General features: G+C 47.4%; 2 protein-coding genes across 6 annotated transcripts; both read left to right on the plus strand.

Annotated features, from left to right (window-relative positions):
* The first annotated feature begins 600 nt into the window (after nt 1–600).
* Nucleotides 601–17,040, plus strand: ldb1a (LIM domain binding 1a). Of its 4 annotated transcripts, none has more exons than XM_029127605.3 (12): nt 601–2,122; nt 4,529–4,629; nt 10,744–10,846; nt 11,375–11,419; nt 11,609–11,684; nt 12,595–12,697; nt 12,817–12,989; nt 13,069–13,191; nt 13,275–13,352; nt 13,485–13,608; nt 13,708–13,856; nt 14,692–15,527. In XM_029127605.3, exons 2-12 carry the CDS (start codon nt 4,602–4,604, stop codon nt 14,914–14,916), a joined length of 1,227 nt encoding a protein of 408 aa, XP_028983438.1. In that variant the 5' UTR covers nt 601–2,122; nt 4,529–4,601; the 3' UTR covers nt 14,917–15,527. The 4 variants fall into 4 exon arrangements, with proteins under 4 accessions (XP_028983438.1, XP_028983439.1, XP_028983440.1 ...); XM_029127606.3 differs by having other exon boundaries at nt 13,708–13,850; XM_029127607.3 differs by lacking the exon at nt 14,692–15,527 and adding an exon at nt 15,534–17,040 and having other exon boundaries at nt 623–2,122.
* Nucleotides 17,041–18,512: 1,472 nt separating this feature from the next.
* prom2 (prominin 2) lies at nt 18,513–27,673 on the plus strand. Of its 2 annotated transcripts, XM_029127590.3 has the most exons (25): nt 18,513–18,525; nt 18,773–18,900; nt 19,641–19,958; nt 20,826–20,890; nt 21,183–21,388; nt 21,521–21,641; nt 21,867–21,930; nt 22,013–22,102; nt 22,699–22,895; nt 23,209–23,283; nt 23,368–23,431; nt 23,522–23,678; nt 23,761–23,913; nt 24,008–24,131; nt 24,284–24,363; nt 24,436–24,520; nt 24,595–24,738; nt 24,815–24,883; nt 24,985–25,077; nt 25,185–25,238; nt 25,322–25,402; nt 25,817–25,885; nt 25,977–26,066; nt 26,180–26,292; nt 26,382–27,673. In XM_029127590.3, exons 3-25 carry the CDS (start codon nt 19,733–19,735, stop codon nt 26,443–26,445), a joined length of 2,484 nt encoding a protein of 827 aa, XP_028983423.1. In that variant the 5' UTR covers nt 18,513–18,525; nt 18,773–18,900; nt 19,641–19,732; the 3' UTR covers nt 26,446–27,673. The 2 variants fall into 2 exon arrangements, with proteins under 2 accessions (XP_028983423.1, XP_028983422.1); XM_029127589.3 differs by lacking the exon at nt 18,513–18,525 and having other exon boundaries at nt 18,761–18,900; nt 19,665–19,958.
* Nucleotides 27,674–27,742: the final 69 nt, after the last annotated feature.

Below are 27,742 nucleotides of genomic sequence, written 5' to 3' on the forward strand. Positions count from 1 at the left end.
TCGTAGTCTTTCATAAAACACGTCAGTGAACAAAGGTTTGGGTATATAGGCTGATGATTTTACTTTTTTTCGAACTGAGTGATATGATAATATGTAATTAAAAAAACAATAGCAATAGATTATTGCATTTACTGAGATTTGTTTCTATTGTGGAGTAGTTTGGAGCTATATGAGCTTAACTTTTCTGAAAAAAACTCCCATACAAACTAACATTTAAAAGTTGATGCTGTTCCCTGGTTGATTTGCAAAAAAAGATGTGTGACACAAATACAATGTATACTTTTCATAGACAAAATTATAATTCATTCTTGTGTAAAATACGTTCGAGGTCATAATTAAAAGAAGTAAAAAGCACAATTGTGTGCTGCAATAAGGATGTTCTTGGTCTGAGCGGCAGCAATTACTTTACCCCTGTAAATATCCTTTTTACCACCAGTGGTCGCTGTTCAATAGAAAACCTCAACTTTAGGATTTTTCTATATTGGACCTGTGTAAATATAAAGCTGTTTATCAAGATGCTTTCTCACTATACTATATATGAAGCTGATGAAGTCTGAAACAGATGGCAGGTAGACCTTGAGTATTTATTTTTTAAATGTCATTATAACATATTATATATGTCATTATAAATGACAAATGAAATGTCATCATAACATATTATATACATACATACATAGATAGGAAAAGTACTGGACAATTGGTTTATGAGTTTAATGCACAAAAGAAGGGAATTACGAGAACAAAAGGTATTTTTATGAGAGGTGGAGATTAAACTGGGTCAAATACAAAAGTGGGGTGATGTGCTCCTCATTAGACACATCCCTGTGTCCCATGGTAGCAATGGATTAGAGCCAACAATACAAAACCATCATCTTCTCCATCTTCTGCTTCTTCGGTGCCACCTGATGAACCAAACCGCTCTGTTCCCTCAAAGTTCAAACCTTTCTATGACCTGCAGCAGCTTCCTCTGTGTGGCTCGGCTCTTCGCTGAGCTCATTACGGTGAATCTGAGAAAGCATCTTGTTGCCAAGCAGCTTCAACACAACACACACACCAGGTAACGCCACAGACCCGCTGCAGTAAACGCTCGTTTCTGTGCGCCGGATCATTGCTGGCGCCGGTCCAGACGTCCCTGAGGCAGCAATTAATGATCGCACAGATCAATTGTGTCCCCTGCTGCATTTCCTTTGAAGAGCATGAAGGTTCTGCAGAAAACGAGAGCATTTTAGTCATTTGCTACAACAACAAAAAGCCCACGTGTAAAAATATTTATAATCTAAGTTTGTTTTCTCCAGTATGTCGAGAACCGTTTGATTCCCACCCCCTTTTCTACATGTGTGTTCCTGAGCCCCAAATAGCTGATGAATGAGGAAGTGATGTTGTTTTTCCTCTCTGCAGGTTTTTACTTTTACGTAATCAACCCCAAAGTTCCTTGTTTCCTGGTGGTTCCAGGTCTGAATGCTTTCTCTGTGTCGGACGACACGACGGCCCCTCACGCCTGCTCGCCTTCACCTGTCATGTTCCTATGAGCTCACTGCTGTTTCCTCCACAGCGCGTTCTCTGGTACGTCGTGGGCTGCGTATACTGTACATCAGTTGGAGCTTGTCTGCATGTGAGCGAGAGACAGAGAGAGAGAGAGAGAGAGAGAGAGAGAGAAGAACACCACTCTGCCCCGACACACTCCCCAACTGCTACCTACCGCTGCTCTGCCGTTGCCATGGATACAGTGCCCTCTCTCACTCCCCCTCGCTCCTCTCCCTTGGTGGGTATGAAGGGATGAGGCTGGAGGAGAAAGAAGAGGAGAAATGGCTCTGACTGTTACCTCTGCGTCATATTCATACCAGTGCAGCTGAGAGCCCCCCCTCCCTTTCCCTTCGTCCTCCTCCACCTCCTCTTCCCTTCCTTCCCTCCTTTCCTCCTTCCTTCTGAACATCCAATTTGCACACTGCTAGATCTTCCCCTCCATTTGTGCCTCCGATCTGCATCTGCTCATCGCTCTCTCTCTCTCTCTCTCTCTCTCTCTCTCTCTCTCTCCGCTGGCCCAGCTTGGTTTCTTCTGCGTGGCTGACCCAGGCGGACTTTTTCAAGCGAGCGTGGGCACAGAAGCAAAAGCAGGACAAAGGTAAGCACTGACATGGATGGTGTTTAACAGTGTTTGTCTGCGAGAGAGGAATGAAAGGAGCGGAGAGGGTGGCGGTGGTTGGGGGGGGGTCAGCAAAACAAAACAGCTTGAAGACAAAGACGGAGAGGTAAGCACTGACGGCATGAACTCACCTGAGACAAAGTGAGCATTTCTCCGGGAGCCTCTCACGCATTTCACTGGGGAACAGTGTTGTCAGTGCGTGAGAACAAGTGTTTGTGTGCTGTCAGAGGACGAGGTGCTGCGACGGCTCCGCTGCGTGAGTCGACGCGTGCAGCGGCGAGCGAGTCAGTCAGTCAGTCAGTCAGTCAGTCAGTCAGTCAGTCAGTCAGTCAGTCAGTCAGTCAGCGCACTTTGTTGTCTGTCACATAGTGCTGTGGAACTGCTGCTGTGCGTTCCCACAATGGAGCCCCCCCTCCCCACCCCCCACTTCAGGGGGGTGGGGAGGGGGGGACTTCATTATCCACAAGCAGCCTTCTGAGCGATATGTGGATGTGTTGACAGAGCGGGAATCTGTGGACGTGTGTGATCAGAGGCGAGGGGAGCGCGTCTGACGCTGCGTTTAGCGCCGAACTGCGCCGCTTCAAAGCCTAATCACTGCTGGAAGCAGGAGCCATTTCCCAAGTCACACTCGCTCGCCCTCCTTTATTTCTCCTCTCGCTGGACGCGGCGCTCCACCTCTAACGTCTCCTCAAGTTCACGCGTGTACAGCGGGAGCCACAGCGGCGGTCAGAGACCTGGTTGGAGTAGTTTAGCTGTAGTGTGTGTGTGTGTGTGTGTGTGTGTGTGTGTGTAAAGATGGAGGGAAAGGCGAGAGGAGGCAGCCGCTGGGTCGTTCATGGTGTCATTGTGTTCTCTGGGTCCTGAGAACAGAACGGCGCTGGTGTGTGGGGAACCCGATCGTCAGCCTCGGTTCCAGCGCCACAGCTGTTTGTTCTGTCTTAGTGTATCGGTGGTGAGTGACGGACGGCGGGGATCTGAGGCATGTTAAAATGGGCCTGAGCTCACGTGGGACCTCTTTAATGCAGGGGATGATGTGTGGTCTCCAAGGCACCGGCACTAAAGCCCATCACACACAAATGTGCTTATTATTTATTAATATTTATTATTTAACTGTGTTAAATATATAAAGATGGATGTTGTTAGAAATTATTCATACAGAGATTATTCCTTTTCATCATTTGACCAACATAATTTGCCTAATTAGTTTAAACTAATTGCTTTTGCAACCTATTTTACCTGTTGTTTTCTTGGATATTATATACTTTCAATACTTTTATAATAAAGCTTTTTCAAGCATCCTTTTCTTGTATTCGGCGACAGTAACTCACAGTTTGGTCTGTTATCAGTCTGACAGGATAAAGTACGCTGGCAACAAAGACATCCATCTTGTGGAAGTCGGTTATATGCTTGGGTGTTTGCGTAGTGAAGTGTGAGATTATTGAGATTATTGGCTTGGAGCACACGCACATTCGAGCCAAGCGCGCCGACAGAGATGAACGGGAGGAGGAACGGGAGACGAGAGGAGAAGAAAGGAAATGAACCCAAATCGCATCAGGCTGCAGAAAGGTCAAGGTAATATCAACAGGGTAAGGAGATTAAAGTGACAGGGTGAAGTAAGATTAAAAAGCAAGAAAGGAGTGGGAGGAGATAAGGGGCGCGCGGCCTCTGTTTACATGCATGTTGCTGAGTGTGTGTGCGCACGCCTCTCGCCTTCCAATGCGTCTCCAGTGTCCCCGCGCTGCAGGTGGGCTCTGCATTTTTAATCCATACTGTCTGCGGTGATTAACGCCAGTGTTCTCGGCGCGGCGCGAACACCGATGGGAAGGAGACGGAGGAGATGGAAATCTGTCACGCGCCGGGCAGGGAGTGTGTGCGAGTGTGTGTTTGTTTGGCAGTAATGACCCTCTGCCTCTGGGCTCCTACTGAGTGTGTTTATCTCCCACAGCAGCACTGGGCAAAAATAGATGATGCATCACTGCCGCACACGCGCGCGCGCATGCACGCTCGCACGCACACACACACACACGTGCACACAACTTGTGCATTTTCTTGCTCTAATTGCCTCCATTCTGCATTCTCCCCCTCACACATGTGCACAGACACACCAGCGCTCCCCGCTGCATATTACTTACTCCAGTCTCACATACCGTGAAGGCTCTTTCTTCCTATTTCACTCCTCTCTCATTTTCCCTCCCACCAGTGTTGCAATATGCCTATTAATGATGCAGCTAGAGCACCGCTGCCAACTTCCTGCCTCTGACACAGAGAGCGAGCGAGCGAGCGAGCGAGAGAGCGAGCGAGAGGAGTGGAGTTGTGGTGTACATGCCCTGCTTTGTAGCACTTCCTCTTATCTCTCCACCCCTCTGTCTGTGTTGTTTTCCTCAGAGTTGGCCCGTGCGAGCAGCGTGTGGACTGAGCGCAGTTACATCGTTCCGAGCAGAGCCCAACATGTGAGAAGATGTCTGTTGGAGGTTGTGCTTGTCCCGGTGAGTGCCTGCTCTCTCTCTCTCTCTCTCTCTCTCTCTCCTCCTCCGTCTCTCTGTGCTCAGTGGTGCTGTCAGAGAAGATGACTTATGTAAAAGTGCTGCGAAGCCGCCTCGGGCCAGCGTCGAGCTGTGCGACTGTGAGCCTGTGCGTGCGCGGATGTGTGAGACGGCGCTACGCGCTGGACATACGTCCCGAGACGAGGCTACGCGTGCGCCGCGGCGGCCGCACTTCAGGATTGAGTTGTTCAGCAGAGCCTTTCAGTCACGCCAGCTTGCTGTGCAGCAGATCAATGGCTCTTTGAGTTTCGCCACACACACAGGGAGCGAGATATCAATAAGCACTTCACTCGCGGACTCCCTCGTCGCTGTTCTCCTGTTATTTGCCTGCTCCTATAACATTTTCGCTCCTGCGTGCGTAGATGTGTTAACAATACCTGTAATGGTGGTAAATATTCGCCTCGACGCCTCTGAACGCGGCGAGGCCGCGGCGCTTCGGCGCGTTGGCGGCAAAGTGAGCCCACGTCATTATTAGCGGTGCTCCAAAGGATTTAATGAAGTTTCGAATGTGCTTGACTTCCTGTAACGCCGCAAACTGCGCTTTGGTGCATTAGCCCTCGCTGGGACGGTTGCATTCTTGCATGCTTTGGTTTGTTCATCCAGTTGTTATGCTTGGCTGGGCTTCTCCCAGAACCCAGGGCTCCATTTGTTGAGCGCTAAATAATGGTTATATAAAGTATGATCTAGGAAGAAAGAAACCCAGCGCGGCCCGAGTCTGTCCGCACATGTCTGTCGCTGCCGCCGCCGAATGTTTTGGCAGTTTTTTATCACGCAGATCTCATAATCGCTTCTCGCCTTTTTCTTCGCTGCGGAGCAATTCCTCCTCAACGCGACCCCAGCGAGAGCGGGCGGGCTTTTCTTGTGCACAGCGGAAAGCCTCCCAGTGCCAGGGGACAGGCTCTGTGCAGCACAAGGGAGAGAGTGTAACAGATAGAAATTGAATCGCAGCATCTGCTCGGGGGGATCTTAGTGAGGGCAGATTGAATTAGGGTGTCAGTATCATTTTAATGGGGCTGCTCTGATTCATTGGCAGCGGGCTATCAGATGGAATAATATTAAAGGCCTGTGCTTGATGTTCTCCTCTCCACTGTCTCGCTCGCCCCCCCTCCGCTCCCTCCGTTGACAGAGTTTACTGTGGAGCAGGAACTTCTAATGACATCCACATGTTCCTGAAGGACCAGGAACGAGGTCCACCCGAAGGGATTCGCACGTGCAGCGCCGCTCCAGCAAGTCGGGGCTCGCGGCTCTCTTAGATAACCGCAGAGGAACATCGATCAGCGGCGGCTGGCGCCTTCTCCCTGCCCCGTGCGTGCGCTGTAAATCATTACATTTGAAGGCTGGTTTGTTTACATTCTTGTAGGACGGCGGATGGAAGATCCTCCCCATCGCTTCGGAAAAACAACCCCCCCCCCCCTCATCCCGACATTGCGTTCTCCCTCCGTCAGGTCCCGGTGGTGGAACAGAGGGGTCTGTATTTGCATGTGGCAGAGTGTGAGCCTGTAATGAGAAACAGACTCCTCCAGTCTGTCCGGTTTGCTGACAGCCCCGTGACATCATGTTGTTGTTGTGACTTTGCCGTGAATCAGCCTTTTCGGGGCTTTGTTCCCCGCGTGAGGGAGACGCGTCGTAGCGCGGTGGAGCCAATCACATCCTTTGTTCGCGCTGAATGATAAAAATAGATCGCCTGCGAGCCGAAGACACCCCCCCCCCCTCCATTTTCACATGCACCCACTCAAGCATGCGCTCCCCTCTGCTCACCCTTCCCTCCGTCTGTCACCCACCTCACTCTAACCCCTCCCTCCCGCTTGTGCCTTTCCTCGTCTCACTCTCCTCCCTCCTTTTTTGTCACTCCCTCATCCTTCGCTCATTGCCTTTTGCAGTAACGGTCGCGCTGCCTCATGCAGAAAGTCACATGGCTGCTGATTGAAAAGTGACTTACAGCGGAGCCAAGATGGCAGCCAAGCAGCCAGGGCTTCTTTTGATTATGCTTAGCATTACATCAACACAACAGCCTCCGTTGTGTCTCACTGCCCTGAAACCCACGTGCCCTTACCCCCCCCCCCCTCCTTTTCTTCTCCGCTTCCCCTCATCCCTCCACCCCAGTGAGTCTCTCAGATCTTGTTTGCTAGATCAAAATGGCTGTGTGTGCAGAGGCAGAGAGAAAGGAGGAATGTGTGGGAGACAGAGATGTTGGAGAGTCAGAGAGATGGGGGGTGGGGGGGTGAGAGCTGTAGTGATGTCACATCTGCTGCAGGCCGACAGGATGGCAGAGGGAAGCTGGCATGTGCCACGCAGGGGGGCGACTGAGCGCGTTTGAAGGGAAAAAAACACATTTTCCTTGCTTGAAATGTGCAAGGTAAAATCTAAGCAGGCGTGGAGGCAGAAGGTGACGGTAACTGTGCTCAGACACAACGTAGCTGTGTTCAGATCCGACGGCGTGAGGACGGCGGCGGAGCTACTTTGCGTTGCGCGCGTGAATACAGCACACAAACCATTAAACGGATTGATTTTTCCGTTAGACCTAATAAAAGCTGAAATGAACAGCCAGCCTGGGTTATAGATATCAAAGACAAGCAGTACGTCAATAAAAACATTTACATACTGAATATCGAGTTTACATTGTGGCATCTGCACCACTGATTAGAGATTCCGATGCGAGTCGGCAGCCGCGTCCGCCTCCACGCGCCGTTATCCCCCGCTTTATCTTGACCACATGCTGCTTTACTTCCTCTCGTCACGCCACACTCCTCTGGTTGCAGCCGGTGTTGGTTCTGTCTGCCGCCTTGTTGTGATCGCTACCAGTCGTCTGTCACAACAGCTTCGCTGACAGGTCTGCGCTTCCACGGTGACGTCCAGAAGGGAAGAGCAGGAAAGGAACCTTTTGCCCAGTACTGCGTCTCTGTACATTCGTTTACACAGGCTGAAGGGGCTTTGTTTTAATTAGTGTCACTGCCTTAATAGCATATATAAATAGAATGCCATAGGTTTGTATTGCACCATTCACTCTGAACACTTTTCTAGCATTTGCCAGCAGAGGGAGATGCTGTTCTATTATTCTATGTCACTGCAGGACTTAATAACAACTGATCCAATGTTCTGCCAAAAGGCTTTAAAACTCCCCCGTAGGCATTTGATCATTTATTAACTGAGCACAAATCCAACTGTCTAAATCAAACCCCAGTAGTTTAAAAAGGGAGATTTGAACCTCTATCCGCTCTAAATAATTAACGAAACGATGTAGAGTATAGATTTGCAGGAAGGAGCGATGTGACGACTGCTGGGAGTCAGGTGTGTTTACTTTCTTAAACACATTAAGGCTCTGCTTACTTTATTCCTGACCTTCATGACTCACCTGCTTACTGAGACGCAGCTCAAGTGAAAGCCTCAACACATGTAGCTTTAAAGACCGCAGAATGATTCTGGTCTTGTTTCTAATCTTAGCGTGGCTATTTATTAAAATGTCACTTTATTCCTTACGACTCATAATTAGGACTGACATGTTTCAATACCCTCCAACTTATATAAATGCACTAGTTTAAAAATATTCAGTAAAAATGAAAAAAAAAGTGCAAAAAAAATGACAAAACATGTAATGATTACTTCATGTCTCAGTAAGATCAGGTTTAATACATACTTGGCTTCTACAGTTTTATATTAAATACGCAAAGTATTCAATTTACCGAGTTAAAGCCTCAGTCATTTCCTCCTAACTCTGTCCAACCCATGACATTTTAATCCGACAGCTGGTAGTTTAAATCCAAGGGCATCGTGTCTGTCTAAGAAATCACTAAGGAGATATTATAAAGGGCCTGCAGATTATTTTGATGGCGATATTTGAAAATGGAGACGTCGAATGCATGTGCACACTATTCATACAAACCCATGCGCCTGCGGATCTAAATTCTAGTAGATAATGAACCAAAGAGCGCGTCTTTGCGGGAGACACCTCGCAGCCTCTGGCTCCCGGATCGGACTAATTGGGGCCCCGGGTCCGGGGAAGCGGCCCGCGTTTGCCCCGGTCCGCGCGCCGGGATGGGCGGAGGAGGCTGGAGGAGGCGGGGCCTTTGTTTGTTCGCGTCTCGCTGGCAGGAACAAAGGGTCCTGTAGTAGTAGTAGTAGATGGTAGCGCGGTCCGCCGAGCGAATGACGTTGAAATTACAAACCCGGGGCTGCGGACGTGACTGAGCCGGGGGATCCAGCGGGACGGTGCTACTTCCCGCCTCTTGTCGCCTTGTTTGGCATCGGAGGGCGCGCGTCGTCGCCGGTCGGTCGTTGTCGGCCGTTGGAGCCTCCCCCCGTCCAGCCGCCCCGGCTAGCAGCGCAGCTAGCTGGCTAGGAGCGCCGCGGTTCGCCCTTCCTTTCTCTGCAGGTAACCCCGCTCACCGCAGCCCGGAAGCACGCGCGACCGGCTCGGCTCGGCCCGCTTCGTGGGCGGCGGTGATGGCTGCGCGTTGCGCGGCCGCGCAGAGCGGCTCAGCGGTGACATTAGTCCTCCGCAGGCGCTCAATGAGCGCGGCCTGCGGTTCGGCGCGCGCCCGCGCCGCGCGCTGGAGTGGCCGCTGCGCCCTCGGAAGCGTCGCCGGGACGCGGACGCGGACGCCGGCCAGGCGCAGGACGCGTTGGACGTGTGCGGGGTTCACTGGCGGGTGTCCAGCCTCTGGATGCGGCCCCGTTGTTTGAATGAAGTCTCCAAGCGGATAAAACTGCCAGTGTTTGTGTGTGGAGTTGACCTTTGTTAGAGCATAATTAGTGTCAGCGCTCGTTCATCGTTATAGGAGTTCTTCTCTGTAGAAGAAGCGATCGTTCGCATTTATATTCGTGCTTCAGATGGACTGGGATTAGTAATCTGCAGATATTGTGTAGATGTGTTTAATGCTGGTGACTGGCCCTTTTCAGGCTCTGTGATGTTTGGGTCTATTAATTCTATTCATGTCTTTCATACGTTTCACAAAATGAAATATGAATCATTGTTTTGTCGAAAACCGTGTGACAATGGACACAGAACTCTGTGCATTAGCATCAGATTAAACAAAGATTGATCATAGGGGCCTGAGTGCTGTGTGGTGTTGGGGGTGGGCCTTAGGGGTCGGGGGTAACGCAGAGACCCATTGTTGGATGCTCCTGAACAGGTTTGGCCACATAGTAATGGGAGGAGAGGATGACCTCCCCTGACTTCTCTGGGAAGAGGACAGCGAGGAAGAAAAGACTGAACGCAAATGAAGGAGGAGTTGTAGTTGTTCTGGGGTCTGGACTGTGCCGTGAATGGGGGGGGCGGCCGGATCAGAGTTCACATGGATCCGCTGGTTTGGTCCTGTGTGGAAGTTTGAGAAAGTGCGTCCCCCAGTTTAAATCGCTGTTTAAAGGGCCGAGCGTTGACTGGAGGGTGACTGGGACGGGACGACCTGGTCTAAAGGGGCTCTTCCCGAACCTTGTGGCCGGCCGCCTGTGGTTCACATGCAACCGCCTTCTCTGTGAACTCCTCACCAGTAGAGATACAGAATAGAGGTTTTCCTAGAGCCCCGACGCGAGGATGAATGCCTTATCTGGGCTCAGAAGGGTTAACAACAGTCAGGGTAGGCAGTGGGGGGATGGGTTGGATGAGGCAGCTAGAGGGGAGACCCAGACAAACAGTGCCGAGGAACATGGGTAGAATCTAATGGGGCCGTGTGTAATGAAAAGGCTTCCTATAGGTTTGGATGGTGCAAGGACACGAAGATCATAGCAGATCATCTTTGTTCCTGCGCCCCCACCCCCCACCGCTTGTTTTTTCAGATTTCTGCAGGCTAATAAATAATGCTGTCTTTCCCTGATGATGCTTTGCTTTCTTGTCCATTTGCCAGATTGAAGATGCATTAGATAATGAAAGCAGCAGGAAATTGTTTTGGCAGGGCGCTTTTATTTGAGTAAATCTCAACGAAATCATCCAACATTAGATTACTTAGATGATGCTGTGATTTGAATGAGCTAAATCTAAAGTAATCTAAATCTCCTCTAAATCTCTGCTCTCCTCCTCCTCCCCCTCCCCCCCCTCCTCCTCTGTTGCGGGCGTGTGTGCAGGCTGTTCGTCAAAGTCATTCAAGCTGTACTCTCCTAAGGAGCCCCCCAACGGCGGCAGCTTTCCCCCCTTCCACCCAGGCGCTATGCTGGACAGAGATGTGGGGTAGGTCTGGGTTGTGCTCTCAGGACGTCCACTGAAATAGTTAACTGGGTCATCTTTTGCATTAACACTGTTATTCTTCTGATTTTTTTTTCTTCATAAATGATTTAAGTCTTAACATATTAATTTGTTGACTTGACCTAGATATGTTTCCTAAAGATCTTTAGATGCTGGCTGCTTTCATGAATAATGATCTGTGCTGATATTTATGCCTGGTATTTTTGTGTGCGTAGTTTAGAGAAGCACGTTATGAATGTGTGGCCTAAATAAATAAAAAAAAAAGAGAAGAAACACTTGCCTTAATTAAAAGTGGCGTCACGCCAACATGGAGGCTTTTATACACTTTATTTACTTCTGCAAGTTTAAAATTTTACTAAAACATATGTTTTTTTTGCAATGTGGATTTTTAGTTAAGGTTTTCTTTGTTTTGGTCAAATAAAATAAATTGACTGTTGACATTTAAAGTTTCATAAAAGGTCACATCAGATAAAGGCAGACAGTGGTTGCTCATTGTGGTGTTTTCTTCCTCAGGCCTACACCCATGTACCCTCCGTCATACATGGAGCCTGGAATGGGGTGAGTGAACATACACTTGTGGTCTGAACCGGCTCAGGAGTAATTTGTGAAATGTTTACGCTGCGCGCTCGAGGTTCGTGTTAAACATTTATCAAACCGTAGGATCGCTCCTGGTTTGAATAATCTGTTTGCACTGCGGGTGTGGACAAGCTGCAAAGGTTGGAGCGCTGAATGCTGTGTTCTGTTCAGGAGACCCACACCGTACGGGAACCAGACGGACTACAGGATATACGAGCTGAACAAACGGCTACAGAACTGGACGGAGGTGAGAGTCGCTCACACAGAGAGCAGTTGGGAGTAGACTCTCAGGCCTGTTGTAATTCTGGATCTGCATATCTGCAAATCTCTTACTGCTGCCACGTTCCCCCAGCTGCTGTTTGTGTTACTGACCATCCCGGGGATTTGTGGAAAATTAAGCTTGACCATTTACTGACTTTATTTATGCTTAGGCTGTAATAAGTTTATCTGATTGACCTTGCTAAAATGTAATATGAGTAACCATGTGTATGCCTGTGTAACAAAAGGTACATGCACAGTATCCTCTGTAAAGTGGGGGGTAATTACAGCCTTCCTTCCACTAACCTCTCATAATTTTAATTGCAACATGCTGTTTTTAGGTTTAGTACCTCGTTACTGCGGCAACACATGGGTTAGTTTCAAGCAAACGCCAACTCTTTTTGGAAAAGATTAGAGCCACTTGCCTGAATTCATGTTAGCGTGGCGCACAAAGCTTTGCTCATGTAATCTGTAAAGTTACACAAACCAATATTCTGTTGAAGAGATTGTATAGAAAGAGAAGGAGGATTACAGATGTGATTCATTTGGGGAAATGGGAATCTTTGCTCCTTTTTTTTTTTCAAGGGGAAATTTTGGAAATAGGTTGTTTCTTATTTATATGTAACTTCCTCACTAATTGATATTTGACTCCCACACTACCAAATTTATTCAGAGTTTGTCCTAAACTGTAACCTCTTTTTGTTGGTGCCATTGTCCTCCATCAATTATAGGAAATGAACCAGAATGCTTTGGGCACATACAGGATCGTTTGAGTGTGGGTTCTTTTATCATGATTATGCACAGAAGTAAATGGGCTTGCCTATCATTTACCAAGGCTTTATTTTTAACCTTTTGAAGAACTAAAAAGGTGATCTTAATTTCTTCTTCTCTGCTCTTAGGACTGTGACAATCTGTGGTGGGATGCCTTCACCACGGAGTTCTTTGAAGATGACGCCATGCTCACCATCACTTTCTGTCTTGAAGATGGACCCAAACGATACAGTAAAAATTATTTTAATCAAATTATATCCTATTAATCTCCATGGTGTGTGCCTTATCTTCAAATAATGCAAATGTCATTTTGACTGATATTTCCTTGTGTTGTTGATTTCTGTCTGCAGCCATTGGCAGGACGTTGATTCCGCGCTACTTTCGAAGTATTTTTGAGGGGGGTGCCACTGAGCTGTTTTATGTTTTGAAGCATCCAAAAGAGTCCTTCCACAGTAACTTTGTGTCACTCGACTGTGATCAGTGTACCATGGTGACCCAGAATGGCAAACCCATGTTCACACAGGTACAGTTACTGTCAGGAATTTGCAGAATTCCCAACACTTTGTGTTGCTGGTGCCTTAGCTTTATCTTCTGTTGCTTAGGTTTGTGTGGAGGGCCGTCTGTACCTAGAGTTCATGTTTGATGACATGATGAGGATCAAGACATGGCACTTCAGCATCAGACAGCACAGAGAGGTTCTACCAAGGAGCATTTTGGCAATGCATGTAAGTTTCAGGCCTAAACAACACACACACTACTATTCTGTACATAGATTCACTCAAATCACTGTTTGTTCTAAAAAATGCAGGATCCACAGATGCTCGATCAGCTGGCTAAAAATATCACCAGATGTGGACTGTCTAATTCCACACTCAACTACCTCCGTGTAAGATTACGTGCTTGTGATTATGGCATTCACATTTAATCAATCACTGATTTAACCTCAAGTAGTAATACAGAATCCTCTAAAACGTCTCATCTTTGCTTCCTGTCTCTCTCTCTTTGACTTCTAATAAAGCTATGTGTGATATTGGAGCCCATGCAGGAGTTGATGTCCAGGCATAAGACCTATAGCTTAAGCCCAAGAGACTGCCTAAAGACCTGCCTCTTCCAGAAGTGGCAGCGAATGGTAGCACCTCCAGGTGATGCACACAGCCGTCTCTACGTCCCTTGCGTAGACCTACAGATAATAGATTTAAGATAATTGCTAAAAATACCAATCTCTCATTCTGTGCTTATAGCTGAGCCAGCCAGACAAGCTCCAAATAAGCGGCGGAAAAGGAAGGTGTCCGGCGGAAGCACCGTAAGCTCAGGCGGAGGCAGCAATAACAACAGCAACAGCAAAAAGAAGAGCCCAGCCAACAGCTTTTCACTCTCCAGCCAGGTACCTGTAAGCATTACATCTACTTCACCTTTACCTGCACCTCCAGGTTCAACAGGGCAAAGCGTGGGAGAATGCGATGAGGGTGGAGGGGTGGAGAAAAGTTACTTTTGGTAGAGGGGTCATTCATGTGTGTGGGTACGAGAAGGCGATTGGCAGGTCAGGCATCTGGAGCTGGGGTTTGGATTCAGATGTGGTGGGGGTAGGGAATATGAGACGCAGCAAGCAGATGCCTTGATGTGAGTCGCTGATGGGTGTTTTTATATAGAGGGGCTTCAAGTGACCTCAATACCTAATATATTCGGGGGTGTGGGGTTTGGTCAAACACACTCTAATTTCCAAAGGGAAGCACAAGTTAGGTTTTTTAAAATTCGCTGTATCTACCAACTCCATCAGAGCACACGATTCACACTGCCCTGCTGACTCTGCTTACTTGGTTGCTTGATTGAACGAACGAGACCCGAGGTGGAATGAATTCCTCCCTGTGATGCAGCACTCAAGGATCAGGGATGCCCACTGCTGGCCAGTAAGGGGTCCCTCAGCCCTGGTTCTTGGAACAGTGTGTCACCTACCAATGCTACGGAACCATTGGGGTACATGCTCTGACAACACGTTGTCCTGATGTGATTGGGTTCAGAATGTTGAGGACACTAATATCAGAATCTCAGTACTGATGGTACCTGGTCCCCAAAACCTAAAAGGTAGTATCAATAATTTAGTTAACTTAGTTAATTGAGTTCGATTGCATCTTGACTACAGGCTCAACTCGTTCGTGCAGCAGTCATTCCGCGCACCCCCCTGTGTTATGGGGATAATATGTACCGGCCCTTGCTGTCCCCTTTAGGACGTGATGATGGTGGGGGAGCCCACTCTGATGGGAGGGGAGTTTGGTGACGAGGACGAGCGTCTGATCACGCGGCTGGAGAACACGCAGTACGATGGGGCGAATGGCCTGGAGGATGAGGACAGTTTCACCAGCTCGCCTGCACTGGGGGCACACTCGCCCTGGAACAACAAGGCTCCCTCCAGTCAGGAGAGCAAGAATGACAACTCCCAGTCATCCCAGTAGAGCGCACAGTTCCCAGCCAGCCCCTTTTTTTGTCAGTGCTTAAAAGCTACTGGGATCCACCTGAGCCGATACACTAGCGAGAGGAGTCAGGGAGGCCTCGAGTTCTTTTGTTCTTTGAATGTTTTGGTTGTTCTGTTCCCTTCTGTTATTTTAAAGATAAGCAGATTGATTAGGGGAAGCAGTGATGGCTGAGCTGTTTGCTGTTACACATGGGACAATGCCAGCAAATTCCACCCTTGCTCCCTCACATTGTTGCACATGATTAGTGGTGCTCAGCCTTGGCCCTTCTCTGCTCGGCTCTAGTCGGTCCTCTTAGAGTAGAGGTGTGGTGAGACTTAACCCCGCTCATCCAGCTCACCACGGTGTTTGGGCCAAAGTTGGCATGGCCTGTTGGTCTGAGTGCTCGCCATGGCGACCATGTCGGTGGGTTCTTGTTCCAACCTCGGGTCTCGCAGGTGCGTGTTTTCCTTGACAACGCACCTTGTTGTTTCTGTTGTGCTCATGTAAATGCTTAGCTTTATTTAACTTATTTTTTTGCAGGCTGCAGAGAAGTGTGTGTTCTCTTAGTAACAAAATTCAACGTCAGTTTTTAAAAACTCAATTATTTGTTTTTGTAGGACCTGGTTGGAACAAAAACCTGTACAGTGCCGGAGCTTGAGGACCGGAGTTGAGAACCACTACGCTAAATGTTAAACACACACCCAACCACCCACACACACGCACACACAAACACAAACAAACATTAATATACACACACACACACACACACACACACACACACACACACACACACACACACACACACACACACACACACACACACACAGTCCCTCTCTCTTTCTTTCTTTCTCTCTCCCTCTCTACCAACACACCTACACACACTCACCTACAACACGAAACATTGAGGTACTGGAGAGGCAGCATGTCTGGACCAGAGCACCAGATGCTACAGAAGTGTGTTTTCATTTTCTATGTTTTAGACTTGTTTTGAGTTGTTTTTTTTTCATTCATTTTTGTAAACAGACAAGCAAGCAAACAAACAAACCCCCAGAAATTCTTTGCACTGTTTTCCACTGTTAACTCCAATCTATTTTTCTTATGAATTGACAGTGTATCTAGTTTTCTTTTCTATTATTGCTAATGTAAGAACTGTAAACATCTGAAAACTGCAGTGTATTAATGTATAAGTATTGCTGTTAGATCATTCTTATTGTGATGGTAATAACTCTTATGTACATCTATGCTTGATATAAAGTCATCTGTGTCTCACACTGTCATCAGGTCCATTGTCATTGTGCTTCTAAAACACTACGGTGAGAACAAAGCTGGTGTTTTATTACTGTACTGCATCTTGTTCGATGTGAGTCCAAAGCAGCACACTGAAAACCTCTTCCTCCGCTAAGTTTCCATCGCACACCTGGTCAGGATCTGTCGTCTTGTCATTGGAGAACTGTTTGCTTTGTCTGGGAATTGCTCTCTGGGGGTCCTCTCGTTCCGAGGACGATAACGGAAAACAAATTTGCTACTCAGAATATTTTAAAAACAAGTTTTAACAGGATTGTAAAATAAGAAAAAAAAACTTTTGTATTAACTTAAGTTTCCCAGAAATGTTGTAATCACAATTAAGAAAGCTGCAGACCAAGGAGCTACATGTAAAGATTCTTTAGATATTGATTACACTGCGCTGTTTTATGAAGAATCATTTGTTGGCTTTACTCCTCATGTTTGTGTCTGTGCTTGTATATTTTAGGTAGTACTTTCTGTAAAGGTTATGCTATGTATTCCTCCCTAGAAGTATGAGAAACAATCTAATGTAAAGAGATGAGAAGCCTCTTTAAAGTTTTTTAAACGTGATTTTTAATGGTACAATCACTGATAAAAGAATTTTGCCCTCATTTTAGCAAACTGTATTTATTTTTCTATGTACTGACATTCTGTTAAGGTCCAACCCTCCTGTGTAAGACTCATGGGGAGATATGGAGGAGTCTGTGGGGCCTCTGGGTCAGTTAATGCTAACAGAGGTCAACCCATCACGTGTTTTTTGACATTTGGATCCCAGGTAATTCTTGCCTGTTTTATTTCAGTGGTTCGGTATGTTCACAATAAAGAGAGATTTGTTAGCCATTTTGTGCTGTTTCTGGTCTACCTGAAAACTTATCAGATTCACTGAAATCTAATAAATAACCACATTTAGAGGAATCCTCGACCTGTCGTCTTTCTTTAAGGTGAAGAAGTTCAACTTTATTATAACTGAAGCTTTGATGCTCGGATCTTGGGAATATGTTGCAGCCTTCAGTCAAAGTAAAAGCTACATCATTATTTGATTGATATATTTTTAGTAGGTGATATAACAGGTGGCATATTCTGATTATTCTCTGTCATGGTGTCTTGTCTACCTATAGACTGGACATAGTGTGGCTGGTAAACCCTGCTGACAGCGATTGGATGGTAATTTGCTAATTCCTCCAGCAGAGGTCTCCTGAGGCATGAGGACTGACAATGAAGTCTATCAGAAATGCCACGTGCAGATCCACACAGAGCTAAATAAAAGGGCAAATTCATCATAACCGTCCTACAAATACATGTAATGTATGAGAGTTTGTGGATACACAACTGGCTCTAATTTCAATATAATAATCAATATCTTTGCCAGATTCCTTTGAGTCATTGTTATTGTATGGTATAAATAACGACAAATTTCTAACGAAACCCGTTTGTTTTTTTTTCCATTCGTGAACATTATTCACAGAATGGCACATGTTGAACTTTTTCCCTGGCTTGAAGATTGAAGTGGAATTTACGCAAAGCACTGCCGCTCCTTGCTTGACAAGCACCAGATGACGGAGGAAGCATTTCCCAGCTGTCTGCTGTTGTTGTCGTTGTTGTTGTTTGCACATTGTTCTCCCTGATACCAGACTCTGACGTAGACATAAAAGCCATGTTACTTGGTGAGAAGAGAAGATCCAACAGCTGCTGAGGGGAAGGGCGATAATTGCACTCTAGTTATGGCAAAACACAACTTGGTCATGCTGGTGCTTGACAAGGATTCCACTCAGAGGACCTTCACGTGGGCTCCGTCTCGACTCCAGAACCTCAGGTAAAGGTGAACCAGGTTTGAATAACTGATGAGCAAATGATCGTTCGCTGACTGACGAGGACCCACATTAATGCTCTTCATGCTTTATTTGCATTGAAATAGAGAGGGAAACGATATACAAATACCTTCCTCACAGGTTCCTTTCCATGCAAATATATTTTTTGTCACCATGGTACTAAACTGCTAGTTGTCACATGCAAAGGATGCATTTATTAATGTTTATTTAAAAAATCTGTACATTTGGTTTAATTCTTTGTGCCAATCTGGTTTTGCTCACAGCTGATAGCGGTAAGAGAAGACATACCATCCCAGCTGTTACCATGTCTGGTTTGTGGCCAGCGTTGAGATGCTGCACGTTGCCAAGCGTTCCCCTCCCACTCATCGCTTCCTGCATTTTTAGGATGTGCAGTTGCTTGTTTGCAGATGTGCGCTGCTTCACTCTGAACGACTTGATGATGACTCAGAATTGCATTTTTGCCCTTGCATCCACCTCCAAGAGTTTACGTTCTCAGGTTGGGATTTGAATGAAGTTTGCTTATCCTCCATGATGTCATCCGTTTTGTATACCTGTTCATTTGTATACCTGTTAAAGTCACGCCTGCTTTGACAAGCGCCGCAGTCACACATTCAAAGCTGAAACGTTGGTTTTCTAAGGGTAAACTGACCTTTTATTTACTTCCTTCCCCCCATTTTACCATTTCCCTGTTCCTCACTTTAAGACCCTCCCTCTCCCTCCCTCTGCTCTGTTCCTCTGCCCAGTGTTGTACTCGGTACACACTCCAACAGCTTCAACTTGACCGCAGCTCGTACAGCGGATCGGGTTTCCTCAGCCTATAGAGTCTCACGCCCTTGGAGATCAGCGCTTCTGTGTTCTCCAGCCGAACGAGGTGAGTGGAGGAGGCGCAGAGGAGTTCTCACTCTGCCTCCTGTTGTCTTCTCCTTCTTCTGCTCTCATTCTCTTTATCTCTTTCTCTCTCATCTCTTTGAATTCACTCTTCACATCCTCTCACCCACACTCCGGGACGGGTTTCTCAGTCTGGTCTCAAAGCCCGAATGTGTTGGCGCCCATAGGCTGCTGTGTGTTAGGAGAAGTCTGCGTGTTACTTCATGTTAGTATATTTATACGCAATTCCAGAGATTTCAACAGTTTTCCTCGGTCACAAGAGGAAGTGCATGAGCTCAGTGAGTCAAGGACCTGTCCCTTATAAAGTTATTTACTTAAGAGAGCTGCGCATACAACAACAACCTGCTTTAAAACAGAACAGCGATGAAAGGCTTACTCCCAATTGTTATTGTTCTAAATGAAGTTGTACTGTCATTCTGAGCGATGATATTGGGTTTCGATAAACAGGAGTGATGCCGGTGTCTGTGGCAGATCCAGTTTTTTCGTGTTTGCACTATTAACACACGGACCGGTCCTATAAACCCGTGACGTCCTGACTCTGTCCCTGTATGTTTTTCCCGCAGCGTCTTCAAATGCCAGCACATCCTGTACAAGCTGCCTTTTCATTTCCAAAATGCCATTGTTTGCCACGGCAGCAGTTCGTACGAAGCCGCGCTGCGGCATCTCTGTGTGTGACTCACGCTCCCTGTCTGTGGGTTTCTCTTCATTGTGTCATGTGTTCAGCTGCTTCTCCGCCGGTTCCTCCAGACTCCAACGCGGCACGGCGGAGCTTGTGCCATGAGCTGAACACCCCGACGCCTGTCTCATCTGGAACCATGGGGCCGCGTGGGAGCCACTCGGCACCGCTCAGGGCCGGAGAAGCGGCGATGCTGCTGGGCCTCTGTCTGGCCCAGTCCGCGCCTCCACAGACGTGCTCAGCCCCCCAGCAGAACGTCACCCAGCCTCAGTACCAGAACACTATAGAGGACAATGGCTCCGGCTTCATGGCAGCTCTGGTCCATTCCTTTCTCAACTCAGTCCAGCCTCAGCCGTTTCCTGGAGGTTAGTGTTTAACTATTTCACCCCGTCCGTCGTATGTTGCGTGTGAAACTCAATTTAAACCTTCAGTCCACGCAGAAGACAGGACTGGTTACTGGTTATGTTAATGAATGTTCCAGCCCAGGTGTTGCCCAGTCGATCATTAACCGGTGACACTCACCTGCGCAGCCGAGTGGTTTTTGTTTGTCTCTGCAGTGTGCTTAAGGCGCTCCATGAACAGTCTAAGTTCATATATTCACGTATTACTTCCTGCTTAGTATTGACTTATGAAAGCGAGTAACTTGACACACACATTTGTGTTAACCTTTGCCCAACGCGAAGTTATTGAATGTTAATAGTGTCAGTAGATACCAGGCCATTGACACAGTGACAAAGGCTTTTCTGTCACCGCTCCATGAGGTAGTGGACTGACGGTTGACATATTATTTTTTTTTCCATATTATTAAGTATTGCTTCACAGATGATCCGTAGTTTCGTCCTTCAGGCTCCGGGGTCATTTTCCGTTGACAGAGTGCACACGGAGCTTAGAGGCAAAAGTAAAACCTTATCCATATAATGTGTCACAGACAGATGGCGAGAAGTACAACAATGGCCAACCCGACCGACAAGTCCTCTCAGTTACACACACCTGTGTTTTGTGCACAATATCCACAGTGACTGTGACCAGTGGATCCGTAAACCGCCTCCCGCTGGTCTCCTAGAAACCACTCCATGAAAGTTTCAGATTTCCACTTTTACAATGCGAGCTTTTAAAACGCTTGTCCCGAACCCCGAACACATTGTCCCAGCGTTCGTAATTAGGCCTCTTCTGCTCCGTCTCCTGACGCTGTTCAACTGGTCAATAAATGTCTCCGTCCCGCTTCCTTCTAGACCTGATCCTGAACATAACCGACATGGTGCAGAAAGGGCAGATCAGTCAAAAAACGACCACGGCCGTGAGTACATGACACTTCCATGCACATCGTGTGCACGTGAACACATTGTAAACTTCCACGGAGGCGTCCAGGCTTGTAATCCAAGCGCGTAATCACAAGTGTGTGCTGTTTACGCGTCTCACTGAGCCGACGCTACAAAGACTCTTTCACCCTCGCTGATTGTTCGCAGTCACCGCAGTAACGTTAAACCTCTACTTATTGTGTTAGCGTTTATTACATCACCACGCGTCACAAACCCGCTGCTGATGTGTTCCTGTTCATTTGAGCTGTGACACGTCATGCTTCTGTTCAGGCCCTGGTGTATGAAATAGGCTTCCTGGTCGGCGCCGCCGTCGGCGTCCTGTACATCGTCCTGATGCCTTTGGTCGGCCTCTTCGTGGCCTGCTGCCGTTGCTGCGGCAACTGTGGGGGGACGATGTACCAGAAGCAGACGTCCTCGCTTCACTGTCGCCGGAGGGCGCTCTACTGGAGCGCCTTCGTCGCCACCGCCGTCATCCTGTGAGTGCGCGCATTTGAGCGAGAGAACGCGGAGGACGGCAAACGGTGACGCGTGCTGTGTGTGTGTGTGTGTGTGTGTGTGTGTGTGTGTGTGTGTGTGTGTGTGTGTGTGTGTGTGTGTGACGCCCGCAGCGCCGGCAACATCTGCATGTTCATAAGCAACGCCAACTTTAAAGTGAGCGTGCAGCGCGGTCCAGGGCTGCTCAACACATCAATAGACAACATCAACACCTTTGTGACGGCGGTGCCTCAGGTAAGAAACACACAATGATTTCATCCTCATCCTGATCCTTCAACTGTTGGAAAATGTAAACGGTGACAGTGCACTTATCTGCAGAGAGAGAAGGAAAAGGCTGATAGTGAAAAAGCGGCCTGTCAGCTGTTCGGTGCTCATTTGCAAGCGTTTTTGACAAAAGCTCCTCTATTTGGGTTTTAACCCGCATCTTATGTAACCATGCTTTGATCTTTCTATCGCCAGCAAATCGGCTCTGTGGTGAACGAGAGCCAGACCGTCATTGATGATGTCATCAACAACCTAAACAGTAAGAAACGGGCACAGGTACAAAGTCACAGAACGCGGTTCTGCTGCAGCGTTTGCCCTGATCGTCCGTCTCCTTGATTCAGATATTGGACCCGAGCTGGGATCAGCCATCCAGCAGCGCATGACAGGAACGCTGGGCCCGGTGCTGTCCTCACTCAGCCTCCTGGACCGCGGTATGCTGGATCTGCTTGTTCTGTCCTGCTGCAGTCGGCGCATGTCAGTGCTTGCGAGCACGTCCGACGGAACGCGAGCAGCTTTGTTCACGCGTCACGATCAAAATTCACTTCACACGACTCAGCTCAGCTACTTTCTAATCAGGAAGTTCATGTCAGATCCCGAATTTAAAAAAAAGCTTTACTTCCTCAGACCCTGTAGTTTGTAGGGAATTGGGTCCCTGAACGCCCCCTCACGCATAGAGAAGTAGTTCGGAGCAAACTGCGATTTGAGTGAGTGTGACCTTTGCCGCTCACAGTCATCACTTTTAATTCTCTTTCCAGCATTTACTCATTGTTTCTGTTAATGTAGTTTCCAGTGCATTTTCTTGTTCTTGCTAAAGCAGAACTGACATATTTCCCGCTCCCGCTTAGAGCAACAGGAGGCCAGTTTGCAGCAGAGTAATGTGGAAAATATTCTTAAACCCCTAAATCACACTCTCGTCGCTCCCACTCCCTTTAAAACAAAAAAGATTTTTGAGCCAGAATGTGTCCGATCTGAAAGATGTGTGTTTAAAACGGCCGACCTCTGCGTGTTTCTCCACTGGTCCGAGCAGAGACCGCGAACGTCAGCGTTCTGCTCAACGCACTGAACTCCTCCCTGGTCCAGCTGCAATCCAGCGTCAACCTGCTTCAGAGCAACCTCACCAGCGTTCGCGGTCGCATCAACGACACTCTGTCCGACCCCAACTGCATTGGGTGCGGTTCCCATAAGTCAGAGCTGCAGACACTAACGCTGAACATCTCTGTTAACGTAAGTGCTCCTGAATCACCCAGGAATGTAATAATTTAAAATGAAAAAATCCCACCAGTTAATGGATTTTACAACGCATCACTGTGAAGCAACAGGAAGGTGATCTGTGCAAAGCTGCTCCTGTTGCACAAGACTGTGCATCACTTCATTTTGATTAGTTCTACAGTTTGTCCTACACTCTTCTCTTTGGCCTGGTCTGAAAGACTGAAAACATATAGATAACATTTTTAGAAGTGTGTTTTGTGTGCGTGTTTTGCCGCTGTCTGCTGCCCCCTACAGGTAGTTTAAAGCATGACATGACTGTTCTCCACAGGTGCCTGGTCTGAGCACCTTCCAGTCTGCAGTGAATGAAGTCGTCGCAATCAACCTCACATCCAAAAGACAAGTGGTCAGTGATTCCTGTGATTGAAGGCTTGTGGGCAAAATGAAAGGATTTATGCAATGTATTTATATGCATCTCCATTCACTCCAGGTCAGTGACTTCTTTAACAGCATCCCGCAGATGGTGACCAACAACACCATGACTGTGGTTCAAAGTGAGAAAGCTTTTCTTTATCAGTCAAATACAAACTGGAGGCGAATAGGATCTATCGTGACGACTGTTTGCTGTGTTTGTTTGCTTTCAGGCAGCAAGCAGCAACTGACCAACATAGAAACACAAATCTCCCAGGTTACCAGCAAGATCCCTTTGTCTTCTCTGAACAGCCTGTCCAATTCCCTGACCAATGTGCAGACAGAGATCAACCGGGTCGTCCCTCAAGTCCAGAGCTTTGAATTTATCAGGTAAAATCCCAGAAGATGCGGATGTAAATGTCTTGTTGAACAAAAACCCATAAAGCATCATGGTGTGTGTGTTTTCCTGCAGGTGGAGCGTGACCATAGCCATTTGCTGTGTGGTTCTGCTGGTGGTTGTGTGTAATGTCCTGGGTCTGGTTCTGGGGCCTCTGGGTCTGTCGCCCAGAGCCGACCCGACCAAGCGCTCCTGCGTGGCCGACTGCGGAGGCACCTTCCTCATGATGTGAGTGCTGAGTGGCGTCCGGCTGCATCACTCATAGTCTTGTCCCGTGCAATCGTTCAACCCGTTTGACTTTGGACCCGACCCGTGCCTGCAGGGGTGCGGGTTTCAGCTTCCTGGTGTCCTGGCTCTTCATGATAGTGGTGCTGGTGCTGTTCCTGGTGGGCGGGAATGTTTACACTCTGATCTGTCGGCCCTGGAGCAACGGACAACTGCTACAGGTAGCCACACACACACACACACACACACACACACACACACACACACACACACACACACACACACACACACACACACACACACACACACACACACACACACACACACACACACACTGTCTCTGCGTTAACACCGTTGCCTTTTCTCTCCACAGTTCATCGATAATTCCTTTTTAGCTGCAAACCTTCAGTCTTTAGGACTCAATAGCAGCCTCAGCATCTCTGAAATCTACACGTATGTACTAGAAACATACCATAGTTTCATGAAGCTCGTGATTATTTGACTCGATGTTGACGTTTATTACAGAGACTGTGAGAACAACCAGCCCGTGTGGACGACGCTGCGCCTGTATGAACTCATAAACCTCAACGATTACCTCAACGTGTCCAAAGTGAGTTGATGTGTAAAAAGAAGTAACACCCGCACCTCCAGCAGTGTCACGTCATACGAGCCTCTGTCCTCTAGTACACGGCGCAGATCCAGCAGCAGTTCGACAGCACCAACATGAACCTGTCCTCCATCAACCTCCTGAACCCTCAAGTCGAGAGCCAGCTCCGGAACTTCAGCGCCAACGCTTTGAACGTGGACACCACCGCTTTCACGCAGCAGGTGCGGCCGCTTGTGTGCATCTGCTATTGTTGTACATCACATATGACTTCACGCTGGTTGTGTTTGTGTTTCTCAGACAAACAACATCTCCAGCATCAACCTGAATACCACAGCCAATGTACTGGACAACCTTGCTGCCAATATAGTAAGTCAACATGTTTACATATGATTTATATTTTGCATTATTATTATAAATATAAATACTTTTTCACCTGTCTAGTATCAAATTTATCTTTTTATTTCCAGACAAACACGACTATCAAACAGCAGCTTAACGATGAGGCCACGAACCTGAGGCAGCTCCAGATCAACATAGAAACAATCATCTTACCACAAGTGGTTAGTCTCTGTCTTTGAGGGTCTCTCACTGTGTGCTCACTGTCCCTCTCCATGTTCACCACTCATCTGTAACACATGTATGCGTCACAAATTGCTTGAACTTGCAGAGAAGCCTGAATCTGACCATCCTGAGCCTCACGTCCCTCAGCAGTGAAATCAACGTGAGTACAGTGAGGAGTGAAGGTCTCCTCCCATTTGTCCCCCTGCGTCCTATTTCTTATTGTGGCCTCTCTGGTTCCTCCAGCAAACGGTGGGGGGGCTGCTGCAAAGCGTGGGAGTAGCGCAAGGATTCCTCAACACCAATGTGACACAGATCGTCCGGACCGTGAGTAGAGTCGCGAATCACATGAGCTGGAAGAAAGACTGCAACATGTGCTCTGTTAATGCCCGTGGCGGGTCAGCCGTTTGGCTGGGGGGGGGGTGATGGGGGGGGTTACAGTTCAAAGAGCGTGGACGATCGCGCCCTTCAACATCTGGGCACTTCTCCAAAAATGTTGCTCCCATGCTCTGCTCTGTAGCTGATTACGAAATGCATTATATAAATAGCCCATGTTTTACTGTAACTGCTGCAGCTCCAGAGCGTTTACCCAGAATTCCACAGCGCTGCGACGGCTGGCAATTCACTGACTCCTCATGACTTCCCACTGTAGGGCACATAGAAAATGTGTGGAATTCACGCTGATCCTCTCTCTCTCTCTCTCTCTCTCTCTCTCTCTCTCTCTCTCTCTCTCTCTCCCAGGAGAGCCGGACCTTTCTGAACTGTCAGCTGAGCTACTTCACCGCTTTCGCCCAGTGGGCCAACACCACGGTACCGTCCCTTTGAGCCTCTGTCAGCGCGTCTGCCGTGTGACTCTTTGTGCGTTGGCGTCCACTTTTCACGCTAATGTCTTGTGCCTCAGATCACGCAGCAGGTGGGCCGCTGCCGGCCCGTGGCGGGCGCCATCGACACGGCGCAGGAGATCGTCTGCTTGCAGATTGTGGAATCACTGGTGAGAATGAGATCAGAGATCAGAGGTTCGAAATGCTTCGTCTGTCAAACTGTCAGTCACACGTTCTCCCTCTCTCTCTCTCTCTCTCTCTCTCTCTCTCTCTCGCGCCTTAGAATGCGTTCTGGTTCAGTCTGGGCTGGTGCCTGATGTTCTTTATCCCCAGCATCATCTTTTCTATGAAACTAGCAAAGTACTACAGAAGAATGAAGTCCACTGACGTGTATGAGTAAGTTGCGTAGCAAAATGAAAGCACGCAAACGCAGAATCACGCGGCGGCTTTGCTCACTTTGACTGCTGCCATCTGTGTGTCTCCAGGAATGAGTATCTCAACCACATAAGTATGACTCACATCCCACGGGCCCAGATGAAAGTCACCTGAGAGGACGACACTCCTGCCCAGATGTGACTCTGGTAAAACACCACCAGGTTACGTTCTACTGACGCTTGTCCATTTCCAGGTCTCAGCATCGTGTGGGGAAGCGAAGCACTTATGTGACTGCAGTCACGCCACATTGGAGACCACACGCCACATATTTGAATTGACCTCAGGGCGTCACAGGGCATGAGGGAATCTGCAGGGATTTGTTTTTTATCAGTCCAAATTTATATTTTCATGAGATTTATTTGACCGTGTTCTGCTGCTGCTGGATTCAGTGAATATAAAGTGGTCAATATCAACAAAGTTGTAATTACTATTTCATTTACTTAATATATAAAGAGTAATGAACATTTCAGTTTATTTATTTTTTATATGTTAAATGTTTTACATGTATGCTGTTACTTACTATGTCTTTGATGTTTAAATTTAGCCTTTTATGAACAATGACTTTCTTTTTGGATCTTTTTTGTCCTTTGCACTTCGTCTTATCACAGATGCGTCAGTGGCCACAGATAATCTTTAAGTCCAGTCAGCAGACCTGACTGGTTTGTTGTTGGGAGAAAGGCTGTTTAAATAGCAACTGTAACGCGACAACGCCGTCGCAGAGGAGCCTTCTGTGGCTCATTATACTGAGGCTCTGTTTTGTGTCACCATGTGGAGCCAAGGTGCAACAGGCCCAGACAAGTCTATAATAATGACTATTCCTACAAATCATTACAAATGTAATAAATGATTTACAACATAGAGAGGGGAGAGCTTAGATTTAGTGTCTGCTATATTTATTTTTAAAATTTTTAAGTAGGTTCATAGTGATGGTGGTTTGTGGGGTGTTACTGTGCCAAAGGCATGGGTGATGTGCCAGCCTCAGTCTGTTCATGGCTCTGTGGAAACCTAATTCCAGATGCACAACACTTTTACCGAAATTCCTAGTTATATTTGCACTAATGCTGAAAATCAAAGCACATTTTCCTTCAAGCAATCGCAAAATGATTCCACTCTTTCATGATGACGTGTGAAACCTTTCTCCAGAAATCAGAATGTTATTTGTTCGTAGTGCTGGGACTGTAATTCATCATCTGACATGATCTTTGTACTGTACTGCTGTGTGTACGTCAGTGGCTTTCTGTTATTGTACTCAGCACTTTATACGATCCGTTTGTTCACTGTGGTAAAAGGTTGTGGACATCTCTGAAAACTACTGCTCATTAAAACAGTCTGATCAACACGATCTGATGTGCATTTCTTAAATGTTGCATTTAAAGGCTAATATAATATTTATTGGCTCTAAAGTAATAAT

This window comes from Betta splendens, chromosome 15, assembly GCF_900634795.4.
Source record: "Betta splendens chromosome 15, fBetSpl5.4, whole genome shotgun sequence".
NCBI classification, from domain to species: Eukaryota; Metazoa; Chordata; class Actinopteri; order Anabantiformes; family Osphronemidae; genus Betta; species Betta splendens.

Coding starts and splice junctions, on each gene's coding strand:
- prom2 (XM_029127590.3), top strand. CDS start 19,733: ATGGGGCCGCGTGGGAGCCACTCGGCACCGCTCAGGGCCGGAGAAGCG. Junction 21,642..21,866: donor TTGTGACGGCGGTGCCTCAG/GTAAGAAACACA, acceptor TTCTATCGCCAG/CAAATCGGCTCTGTGGTGAA. Junction 23,914..24,007: donor GGAGGCACCTTCCTCATGAT/GTGAGTGCTGAG, acceptor CCGTGCCTGCAG/GGGTGCGGGTTTCAGCTTCC.
- ldb1a (XM_029127605.3), top strand. CDS start 4,602: ATGTCTGTTGGAGGTTGTGCTTGTCCCG. Junction 11,685..12,594: donor GGCTACAGAACTGGACGGAG/GTGAGAGTCGCT, acceptor CTCTGCTCTTAG/GACTGTGACAATCTGTGGTG. Junction 12,990..13,068: donor GCAAACCCATGTTCACACAG/GTACAGTTACTG, acceptor TCTGTTGCTTAG/GTTTGTGTGGAGGGCCGTCT.